Here is a 13,180-nt window from a genome sequence, read left to right as displayed (position 1 = left end):
GTCCAGTACTACTGCCTCTCCCAAATTGCCTACTCACTAATCTCCTCTCATCTCTGTCCGTGAACTAGCTTCAGTGGATGAAGTAGTTCAATCCATTGCTGTTGATATCTCTGCTGCACCAGAAGCAGCCCTGGCTGATGACATGGTCCGACTGATAACTTCTTCAGCACCTCAACAATTAGAAGAATCAGATGCTGCCAAGTCTCCATCACTACCAAATTTGGAGGTCTTCTCCTCTGAACATCGAAGAGAAATGATAGCTATCTTGACTGATCAAAATTCAGCCGCTAAACAGTCAGAGGCCATAGAAGCCGTGAAACCAGAAGAAAGAACATTTACGGAATCCTCTGCTGCTGCTGAAAGATCTTCTACTGTACAGATTCCTACTTTCTCTACCGGTCCATCAGATCCCACTACTTCTACTGCTTTAGCTATTCTTCCTACTGAGTCACCTACTCGCATCGCTCACAATACGCATCTAGCTGAAATATCTGAACGCGTGGTTGCTAAAACTCCATCCTCAGATGAAGAACGCTTTGATCTTGAATTTGAGATTGATTTGCTAAAACAGAACATTGAAAGAATCTCAGAGATCATTAAATGGATGTCTTTTGATCATGCTGGTGAGGTTGTCACCACCAAGTTTTTCCGAGATCGCTAACGAATAATGTCATTAAAACGACAGAATCGTTAGCTAAGCTTGAAGTTGAATCTGAAATATTCAGGAAGAATGTCTTGGCCAGTCACGCCAACATAGTTCTTGGACAAAGCGATGTTCTACGAACAGTTGCTGATCATGAGTCATCTCTTCGTTCTATTTCGACCAAAATGGAGGCTACTGATTTGAAACTGGAATCCATTGTCTCCAAGATTGAGTCTCAATCTCAATCAATTCAGATCATGAATGATCGTGTTTCGAATCAGGTCTCCTTCTTGGAAATGATGAATGATAGAATCATCAGTTTGTCGGGCCGAATGGATGCAATGCTAACTCGCCTTGAAAAGGGGAAGCAGTAAGTAGAACAGAAGTAAGAGCAGAGGAAGGTAGATTGGGAGGACATCATCAAGCAGAATCATCCCTCAGAATCCAGGAACCTCGGGATGACGATGATGCACTTTTCAAAGACATTGAAACTGCAGATTAATCTTTGAGATTTTTTTTCTCTCCAAACTCTGATTTACTATTTACTTACTTTTCAGTTTATAACTGCTATGTTTTATGATTTAACTGTTTTTCTTCGTCTTACTAATCTCTATGTTTTGGCATCACCGCAAAGGAGGAAATTGATAGATTTAATTTAATTGCGGTGATGATAGTCAAAACCAGTAGACCTCGTTAAGTAAAACCAGAAGACTGTATGAAAACAGAAGTTCTCTTGTCGCCTTAACTAAGCAGTACTCTTCGAGTACTTATCAGTTTAGAAAAACAGAAGCAGAACATGACTCCCTGCTATAATCAGAACACATCATTGATATATTAAATGTTACTGTTACTTTACCTAGTACGAGTATTAAATGCTTCATTAATGCTGAACAAAGTAATTTAATGCGTCTTACCTATTTTGGTATAAAACAAGACTGATTATTTTAAAGCCTTTTTGTAGGAACTCTTTTAGGCAATAAATCTGATCTTATCAGAAGTCAAAGAAGCCGTTTTTATTTATAAACGTTGGATTCAAGACTTCTATAAATATTCAAGATCAACGTCGTTTACAAGTTACCAAAAAAAAATCTAAGAGCTTAATTTCTAACATACGAACGTTGATTTGAGCACTCAGATTTTCTTATCATCTTTAAGGCTCAACATACAGAAAAGCAGCACACGCTACACCTACGTTATCCGATCCTTTGAGATCATTTTGTGCTGACTATTTCTTACTCTCTCTATAATCATTATCGTGTTATTACATATTTGAGAAGAGTTTGTAAACTGGAAAAGAGTGTTTTCCAGAACTTTATTGTATTGTTTTTTATTGTGTTGAGATACTAAGAGTTTCAGTAGGCAAATGATAAGTCCTGCTGAAATGGGTGTGTACAAGTGTGTACTGTAAAATCCAAAGTCTTTTAGTGATACCTTCTAAAAACAGAAGAAGATGAGACGTGGAAGATTTTATCTTCGAACTTCCAGAAACAACTGTTGTTTTACTGCCTACTGTTATTACTGTTTTTCACCTTACTTCATCGGATCGTTTCCGCACTTTTTATTGTGATCTGCTGGACGTACTCTTGAACAAGAACAACTACAATCTCTAACAAGATTCTAGTACCCTTTGCAAAAACTATCGTCAAAGGAAAGAGTTTATTCATCCCCTCTAAACTCTACATCGATCCCCAACACCACTAATTAATTTTGAACTTCAATTTTTTTCTTCAAATCAACACAATTCCGGGTCAAAAATTCAAGATGATACGAGTTCTGGTTCTGGTTCAGCTCGACATAGCTCTATTAGACACAAACTATGCAAATGTACCCATCTCATATATGCTCATATTTTTCAAATCCAAATATGTATATGTACTATCTATAAACAGTAAATTATTTAAATTCATGTATTTATATAACGAATGTTTCCCTAAAATATTTCACTTTAATATTATTTTATAACATAGATATATTAATATATATTACACACACGTCTTCGTACGTATATGAATTATGAATAAAAAAAGTTGGACTTAATTACAGGTGGGTCGTTTGAATAATGAGAGCCTACCCAGAGGGTAGTTGGACAGTAATTATAAGAAAATTTCTCCCCGCAAATTAATTTGGCACCGACCCAAAATCTAACATTGATGTGGATTTTTATTACAGCAGCACTATATTATCGTAAGAAATAAATAATGGTAACATTTATTTTCCTTTTTATGCGCCAATTAATTTAAAAGCAATGGGCCATTTTCTCGATTCGTGCACTGGAGATAAATTCTGGATCGACCTATAAATTATAAAATATGAATGAATTAATTTTTTTGTCTGCCGGAGATAAGTCAAATTAAAATTATGAAGTGTCTTCGACGGGGTTCAAGTTCGAGGTAATTTATTTGAAAATAAGTTTATGTTTGTATTTTGTGATTGTAAGCCTTTATTTGATCAAATTTTATATTTAAAATGTTGTCTTTAGCGATTGTAATAAAAGTGGTGCTCGTGTTAAGACATCTTTCTTTAGGAAAAATGACTAATTGCATTATAAATGATCAAAATTGCTAAATATGAATGACAAATGACTAAAAATCATATTGATATAAACATATATCAGGAAAAAAAAATTATTTAAATGAGATGAAATTGTAAATAATTATTATAATTGTAGGTCTTTTGTGAAACGATCTCACAAATCTTTATCTGTGAGAAGGGTTATCTTACGGATATTCACAATAAAAAATAGAACTCTTAGCATAAAAAATTATATTTTTTCATGAATGACCCAAATTTGGTGCAGAGGAGTTAATTTTTTTTTATTATAAATATTAATATTAAATATTATAAATATTATTTAAATAATAATATAATATTATTATACTATTTTAATAATTAGATATATTTAATAATAGTATAATATTTATTATATTATTTTAATAATTAGATATTTAAACATAAAAACTAAAATAAATCAAATAGATGTATTGAAGAATGTCCATGTTCTGTTCAAAAAATAAAATAAATTGAAAAAAAAAAATCAAATAAGAAATAATATTTCGAAAATATTTTTTTAGAGTAAGATTTGAAGTAGATGAGTTGGAAATGAATATTATATTTGGTGCAGATATTGTATTATTTTAAAATATAGTTCCATCAATTTTATATATATATATATGTATATATTTTATTGTGAGCCCATGGTTATTTTCTCTATTTGTGGGTCAGTATAGTATTAAATAAATAATTGAATAAATATGAATTGGCCACTTCTTTAATTTGTCGCCTCACACTCCCAACTGCAACAACAAACAAATATGTTAATGTCATTCTCCGCTTCCAACTGCTACCTCCCTTTCTTAATTATCCTTAAATTTACAACTAAGTCGTGTTCAATTCTCTTTCTTTCCCCCTTCCTTTATATTTTAATAAATATTGCAATTCACATTATTAATAAATTAATATAAAGTTCAATTTTTATATATACATAACTTCTTTGAGACCTTCAAATTCTAATTTTTTTTCTAAATTCAAACTCAAATTCATTGATGATAAGCTAATAAAAAAACTCGAGCACGAAAACACCATGGAAACTACTCCACTCGAACTCGGTCGGATTCCTATACGCATACAACTGCTTAATCGAAATATGAAAATTTATTTAGAAACTAATTAATAATAAACAAAAACTTGTGTGAGACGGTCTCATGGGTCGTAGTTTGTGAGACGGATATCTTATATGAGTCATTCATGAAAAAATATTATTTTTTATGCTAAAAGTATTACTTTTATTGTGAATATGAGTAGGGTTGACTCATTTCATAGATAAAAATTCGTGAAACCGTCTCACAAGAGATCTACTTTTAATGATATTACAAATTGATTTAATTCATCATATCAAATATATCATATATAAACATAAATACAGAACAAAAAAAGGGGGTATTTTAGAAGTTACACAGAAAGGGGTAAAGGAAAAGTTGCCATAGTCTCGACTATAAATACCACCGCACGCGTTTACACTCCACGCTTAACTCACAATCTTCCTCCCAAAGAAGAGTCGACTTCAAGAATATCCAAAAATGTCTCTGATAACAGATGAAATCCGAGCAAGCGCATCGGAGCTCTACCATGGCCACGACATATGCACCGAGAAATCCCAGTTCTTGCTGACGGAAGTCGGCCTGCCCAATGGCCTCCTTCCGCTGCAGGACATCGAGGAGTGCGGCTACGTCAAAGAAACGGGCTTCGTGTGGCTCATACAGAAGAAGAAATGCGAGCACAAGTTCGAGAAGATCGGGAAACAAGTGCAGTACGCGAGAGAGGTGACGGCTTACGCTGAGCCCAACAAGATCAAGAAACTCACGGGGGTTAAAGCTAAGGAGCTTCTTATTTGGCTCAGTCTGAGTGAGATCACTGTCGACGATCCCCCCACTGGGAAGATCACGTTCAAGACTCCGACAGGTATGTACCGGACGTTCCCCACGTCGGCGTTTGAGATAGAGGGGGTAGAGAAGCCGCAGAAGGTCGGTGCTTTGGAGGGGAAAGTGGCGTCGAAGGAGGCGGAGGTGGCGAAGGATGGCGTGGAAGTGAACGCGGCTACTGCGGTGGAAGTGAAGGAGGCCGCGTAAGGCTGATCGGGTTGTTATGTGTGGAAAATGGACGTGGCTTTAACGCCAATTTCCACGAGCTTAATTAATCATCTATAATATTATTATAATATCTTGTTTTTAATTGATTGAATTAATAATAATAATAATATTTGTTAATTTCGAGTTTTAAGATGCCTCTCTTTTTCATTTCCATCACTCTCGAGAATTGAAAGGTAAAGGTGGATAATCTTGCTCTCATTTTTTATTTTTATTTATTTTTATTTTTCGCTTATAAATCCACACACATCACATATATAATTCGTATTCCTGGAAAACATTGATGTCTATCTAATTAATTAAACGTAGTCGTATGCTTTACTCCAATGCATACGACCTTGATGATGTGGCCGTTGAGCAACGGTACTGGGTTGGTTTGGACCTGAACCGACGGGTCGACTATTGCAATTTTTTTTCAAAATTTGTTCAATAAATGTCCTTCCATCCTCTTCAATTTTTTCACACAAATTTCTCTTTGTATCTAATTCCCAATTATTTCTTTTTATCAAAATATCAAGTCTCAATTACTGATCAATTGTCAATTGTTAATTTACTTTCATGATCAATTCAATTTCATATTTATACAAATGGCTGGATTAAGATCAAGTAATTTGGATTACAAGGAAAAGAGAAAGAGCATCATGCCACCCGAGTTCGAGGATCGCGATTTTCTTTCGTCGATGACTATGATCTTGATTTTCCGATGAGAAAGATCAAGAACGTGAACAAGAGGCTCAACAAATACTTCATCATCAAAGTCAATAAAATATGAGCAATCCGATGGAGTCTAAAAGTAAAACTCGAGCCGTGCCTTGCCCGAAATCTCATATCTTCACCAAATATTTCAAAAAAAGTGACGCTTTCCTCCGGTAATATGCAAGTCGAATGCAAATATTGTTCTAAAACTTACAAATTTTATAAAGGAGGTGGTTATGAGACTTTGAAACGGTGCGTAGAGAAAAATCATATGGTGGAAATCGGTTTTGGTCGTTCTCAAATTCAAGTTCCGGCATCCTCTTCTCAATCGAGTAATGATTCTCAATTTTTTAATTTGACGAAGCTAAACTTAGAGAAAACATCTAAATTTTGTGTGATTGAACAATTTTTTTTAGTTGTAGTGATAAATTAATTATCTTTTGAAAATTTTCTTTTCTACAAGTGAAAATCTTTTTATTAGACGTATCTCATAGATAGTCTCAAATGTACATTTACAAAATTATTCATTCATATAACAAATTAATTAAGGAATATGAAATTTTAAATAATAAAGTTTCTCTGTGTTCCGATATTTAGAATGATCATTGACAAAGTTTTTCGTAAATGGTTATTACATGTCATTAGATTGATACTTTTAGAACATTCAAAAAATAATGTTTCATGTAGATGTTTCAACGAAAAACACACAACACAAAACATTTCTCAACTTTTTTTAAAAATTTTAGAACAATATGATTTAACTTCTGAAAATTTTTCAATTTCTTTTGATAATGCTAGTGCAATATTTTGGTATTGCCAAACTTATCAAAATATGTAAATCATCGTAATTAGGAGGTAAATATTTTCATATTAGGTGCACTTGTCATATTTTAAATTTGTGTGTTTAAGATGAACTAATAAATTTATTATCACATATTCTATCAATTAGGAACTCAATTCATTATTTATAGACACATACTCAAGTTATGAAACAATGAGAAATTTTTTAAAAATAAATGATATGATCCCTAAACGATTTGCACGATAAAGTTAAACTCGTTGAAATTCAATATATGAATGTTATTATCTATTTGAATATAAATATTTATTTTTTATATTTTTAATCAATATGTTCAAGCTCGTGATATTTATTTCAATTCAGTGGAATATATGCACTAATATTTGTGAAACTTTAAAAGTTTTTAATGATGCTAGTATTGGATTAAATATATTGAATGAGAGACGTTCTAACTTAAGGATGAAAAATTTAGAAGCCCGATACTTGCTCAATGTTTAATCAAAAGTACATGTCATGCATTCCCATATCTTCGAGTATCGAGATATATTTTAAAAGTCATAAAGATCATCAAGACGAAACTGGTGGAAAATCCGAACAATAATGAGAGGAAATGCGTGTGAATGTGATTGAAGATAATGAAATTTAATATATTTTCATATAAGAAACTGGAAGTTGAAATGTAATAAATTTTGTATTGAAGAAATGTAATAGATTTTTTATTATAGAAATGTAATAGATTTTTTTTATTGAGATAATGAAATATTTGATATAATTTTTATAAGTTAAATTGTGCAAGTTTTTTTAATTTATATATTTTTATTCTTTAAATGATTTTAAATATTCTTTTTAAACACAATCTATTATCACTAGTAATATTACTTCTAAATTTAATAGTTCACAACTTTTATTAAGAGAATAGACTGGGGTGCCTCAAGTTCCAGGAACTCGAGAATTATTTTACCATTGTTTTTTATTTTAGCAACGCCGATGAGAAAACTTACGACATTTTGCGAAGGTGGTCGTAAAAACACAAATATATCTAATTTTTTCTATGATGGTGTGGGGACCGGGTGCTAACTCATCTTCTTAATCGTTCTTTGGGACTAATTGGATCAATTATGTATGCTATTTGATAAAAAAAAAAATATTTTATAATATCAAAACATTACTAGTTAAAATGTATAAAAGCATACAACAAGTTAAGCTGTCTTTATTATACAAGATCAAATGTAAAGTCTACAACACATGATCCACTTACAAATTTATTCCCTTTTATAATTCATATAACTAGTGTTTATTGTTTCTCACTACAAGTCTAGTAATAAACCACCAGTTTCATATCTAGGCCCGGATCACCACGCTAATCATCACTCGTTCAAGCTCTTCTTGGTACTGATCTTGTCCCACCTGTTGCCATGCACACATACAAACATGACAACAGCCGGAAATTCCGGTGAGAATAAATCCCAGTATAAAACATGTATACATGCAATGCATAAAATCATATACAAAAGCATAACCATGTATCAAAGAACATGAATCATAATTTATGACACATTAGTGAATACAGATAAAACTCTTTGACTCGACTCATATCTAAGTCTAGGGATCCCGGTATGAATAAGACGTAACAAATCTCCCACCTACTCTCTCAATCGGGGTGGCGGTACGTCTTATTCCTAGACTTCGGCCCTCTCTGTATCGAATATCTACAATAGGACTCAATCTTCTCCTACGCACATCGATACCACCGAACATCTAGTAACTCGGCACTTCTGCCAATGACTCATCTATCTCAAGTGCATTTCTATAACTCAATAGACAAGGTATAACATAACAAAGCATAAACAATCTAGTATGTGGTTTAGGGAAACTCCAGTAAAATATGGCTCGAGTCGTATCTCCCAGTTCAACATTGATTTATACATTTCTTTTCTCGATGTTTGGTTGGATGAAATCAATCTCAATCTTCAAAACCTTCAATACATGTAACGACCCATTACAGGCCCAGTGGACCACCCATACGGCCCACTGCCCCGATCGACCCAAGGCTATCCCGATCTTGGGGTCCCTCTATGGGGCCTTGTCCCTCACGGGCTTTCCATAGGCGTCGTACGGGTTACTCATAGAACTTCTATAGTCCAGGCTATAGTTTTGTGCCTTCCCAGAATGGAACCCAAGACCTCCCTGGATATAAGGTACTTGGCAACATATCTGGTACCAATTGCTCAATTGGTACCAGATATGTTGCCAAGTACCTTATATCCAGGGAGGTCTTGGGTTCCATTCTGGGAAGGCACAAAACTATAGCCTGGACTATAGAAGCCCCATAGAGAGACCCCAAGATCGGGATAGCCTTGGGTCGATCGGGGCAGTGGGCCGTATGGGCGGTCCACTGGGCCTGTAATGGGTCATTACAATAAAAAGGCGCCTTTTATTGTAACGAACCATTACAGGCCCAGTGGACCGCCCATACGGCCCACTGCCCCGATCGACCCAAGGCTATCCCGATCTTGGGGTCCCTCTATGGGGCTTTGTCCCTCACGGGCTTTCCATAGGCGTCGTACGGGTTACTCATAGAACTTCTATAGTCCAGGCTATAGTTTTGTGCCTTCCCAGAATGGAACCCAAGACCTCCCTGGATATAAGGTACTTGGCAACATATCTGGTACCAATTGAGCTACTAGCTCAATTGGTACCAAGATTGTGCTAAGTACCTATATATCCATGTGGTCTTAGGTTCGATCCTGGGAAGGCACAGACTCCAGTTCATGGGCTGGAGGAGTTCTATGAGTAACCCGTACGACGCCTATGGAAAGCCCGTGAGGGAAAAGGCCCCATAGAGGGAGCCCAAGATCGGGATACCCTTGGGTCGATCGGGGCAGTGGGCCGTATGGGCGGTCCACTGGGCCTGTAATGGGTCGTTACAATACAAATCTGAAATAACATTTTTAAGATGCACAATATCAACCTTCAACTCAACGTAAAAATACATTTCGACGGCATAACAACGAAATCTTGATATACCGGCAATATAAACAAGATACGGCCCATCTTAACATCTCATAATCAATCACAACACAAATCTGATATCACATCTCAATCAAATCAACTCCGAAAATCATAACAATTTCATACGATATCTGTTCTTCAATCCGGTTTCGATTATATGGTGTCTAACATGTCAAGAACATCATATATGAATTATATTTGATTCTGACGATACCATAATTTCAAATCATATCAAAACTTAAGAAAACTTACGTCTAGTTGAAGCTCTTTTCGATAGAAACACAGTACTGAAGTCGGATTGAAATTCAGACGGTTGGATTTCTCGCAACTTGAATTCTCGTATTATGGAACTTGAGAGATTCTAAAGCTTCGGTTCTTTCTCCTGGAAGTCTGAAAGAAGGAAATGAATATTTTACACCTATCTATTGCATGTCCAAGCCAAGTGGCTCCATATACATTCTGCACGTCTCGCGCATATGCGCGACCTTCCTCGGCGCATATGCGCGAGACCTACTGGTCTCGACATTTCCCTTCTCGGAAGCTCGCGCATATGCGCGCACCATCACCGCGCATATGTGCGAGGTTCTCTGGATTTTGCATCATGTCAATACACCTCCTCGCGCATATGCGCGCCCTGTCTCGTGCATATGCGCGAGGTCATCTGCCTCCCTCGCGCATATGCGCGAGTGGTACTGTCCCCGCACATACAATCTCATATGCAATCTCATTTCATGTCTCGGAACGATTCTTCCTAATCATATCGATTCATAAAATCAACAATCGCAGATTAACATAATATAAAATCTCGGGCATTACAGATGGAAAATAATATTATAGCTTGCCATGTTTCAACAATTGTAGTGGAGCAAGCTTCTAGTATTGCAGAAAATAAATTGGATGATAGACGTTCTAGTTTAAGACCGAAATTTTTTGACGCCCAATATTTGCTCAATGATTAGTCGAAAGACGTTAGCCGAACACAACATATTAAAAGTGATGAAAAAGACCAAGAAGAAACTGATAGGACATCAAAACAATGACGAGTGAAAATGCGAGTGAATATAATTGATCATAATAAAATGTAATATATTTTTTATATAAGATGTTGAAAGTTGAAATGTAATTGAATTTTATTGAACCAATGTAATAGATTTTTTATTGAGATAATAAAATATTGTTAGAATTTTTATAAGTTCAATTACTTCTTTTTTAATTTATATATTTTTATTATTTAATTTATTTTTTTAATTTTTTTTAGAAACACAATCCACTATCACTAGTAATATTACTTATAAACTTGAATGAAACTTGAAAATTATTTTACCACTATTTTTTTTATTTTAGTGATGTAGATAAGGAAACATTCGACATTTGGCGATGATTATATCATCAAAAAACAAATATATCCAATTTTCTATAATGGAAAAAGAACTTTTAGTTTGTCCCGTTTCAAAAGTACAATAGAGCAAAATTTTAGTATTGGACAGAATTCATTGGATGAAAGACGTTCTAGCTTAAGAACGGAAATGTAAGCCCAATGTTTGCTCAATAATTAGTCAAAACTTGCTAGTCTAATACAACATATTAAAAGTAATGAATAAGACCAAGACAAATCTCATGGAACATCCGAAACAATGACGAGAGAAAATGTCAGTGAATGTAATTTATCATAATGAAATGCATTATAATTTTATAATATGTTTAAATTTGAAATGTAATAGAATTTTTATTTGATGGATATTTTTATTGATATAATGAAGTATTAGTTAGAATTTATAAAAAAAATTATAAGTTCAATTGTGCAAACCTCTGTTTTAATTTATATATTTTATTCTTCAAATGTTTTTTTTTAAAAATAAATATATATATATTTTTTAAAAATAAAAGGGCCAAACAATATCCGGAACAGACGATAGTCCAGACACTGATTTGGACCATCAGTCTTGTGACCCGGACCTTAAGCGGCCATTAGCGAGCCAGTTAAGACTCCGGGTGTGGGGACCCGGACGCGCCAGGTCTGTTCGTTAGCTTCCATTTTTCTACAATAATAACAATTGCTTTCTGAGTATTTATCAAGTATCAGGAATTGTTTCAGCCTTCGGTGTCTATATATATCTATATAATAAATTATTATTATTATTATTATTATTTAATAATTGAGTGAGTAATCATCCAATTAATTGAACTCAAATTCGCACGAACTCAAAAGTCAATTCCTATCATCCCAGCATTTATAGTTGTCTACACTAGCTAGTTGTGTGCATGCATCATCTCGTGCTTATATATTATCATCTATTTTTATAAAATTGAATAAAAATTACTATATACCGTTAAATTAAGAGTAAATTAGAGAAAAAATTTCAATATATGTTTCAACTTAGCATTTATTTTTTACAGCCTAAAATCTTAATTTGATTTCCCTACTTTTGGACAAAAAGATCAAATACATAATTGATTTCATAACTGGGTGAGAAATGGTTTTAAAGCTCAAGTAAAATTATATAAAATTTTTATTACTGTGTAATTAAATGTTTCGAGAATTTTTTCAAATAATATGGATCCAAATACAAGCTCGAGATTAATTATTTGCATGAATTATTCAAATAGTTTGGAATTTTTGAAACAAGAATATCTAATCTAAGTGGAACTTATCAGAATTCAAAGGTAAATTTATGATTCAGAATTATGGCAGTATGCTGTATTATGCACCAAAAAGTGGAAAAAATAATTGAAAAACAATTAGAAATTCTTGTAATATTAAATGATATTCAAATAATAATCCAAACTATAGAAAAACAAACAAGTCCTAGTAAAAAGGACTTCAGTAGGAATGTTACCACCATATTTTGGTACTGAATACTTATTACATCAAAGATGAACGACCAAAGTGATGCCAAAAACTTTAATCGATGAAGAAAAAATGATCAATCTAATAAAAAAATCTTTTAGAGAAGAAATTAATCTGATGACAACTTTAGAAAAGATTGATCTCGATGATCTCCAAGACTTTGCAGAATCTTTTGCAAATCTCAGGGTCGTCGATATGAAAATGAACATAGCTGGGGGTTAACCATCTGCAATAACATGGTCGTCTTCTCATGAACCACCAAAGGTAAGTGTGGAATCTCATAATAAAAATATGAGAGGATCCCAAACAAATTTTCAGGTTGGTGGAGAAGCACATCCAGCGGGAACCAGGTCAATGAAAAGTTAAATCTTACACCAAACACCTATGAGAAATCAGTTTTGGAACCTATACATTCTTATGGAGTTATGGTTAATCTTTATGTATTGGATTTCAAAAAAATAGTAGATCTCATAGATGATCGGACATCGACTATGAGAATCGCAACAGGAACACTTGATCTCAACAAAGAATGATTCATT

General features: G+C 33.8%; 1 protein-coding gene across 1 annotated transcript; it reads left to right on the top strand.

The window, feature by feature from the left end:
- The first annotated feature begins 4,656 nt into the window (after positions 1-4,656).
- On the top strand, positions 4,657-5,406 carry LOC140809997 (uncharacterized). The gene has a single exon (XM_073167783.1). The coding sequence runs from the start codon at positions 4,720-4,722 to the stop codon at positions 5,266-5,268; it is 549 nt and encodes a 182-aa protein (XP_073023884.1). The 5' UTR covers positions 4,657-4,719; the 3' UTR covers positions 5,269-5,406.
- The last annotated feature ends 7,774 nt before the right edge of the window (positions 5,407-13,180 follow it).

This window comes from Primulina eburnea, chromosome 13 (genome assembly GCF_022965805.1).
Source record: "Primulina eburnea isolate SZY01 chromosome 13, ASM2296580v1, whole genome shotgun sequence".
Lineage (NCBI taxonomy): Eukaryota > Viridiplantae > Streptophyta > Magnoliopsida > Lamiales > Gesneriaceae > Primulina > Primulina eburnea.
The sequence above is the reverse complement of the archived record's forward strand: the minus strand, read 5'-3'. Positions and strand labels throughout refer to the sequence as shown.

Excerpts from the sequence above, each read along its gene's own strand:
- LOC140809997 (XM_073167783.1), top strand. The coding sequence starts at position 4,720 with ATGTCTCTGATAACAGATGAAATCCGAGCAAGCGCATCGGAGCTCTAC.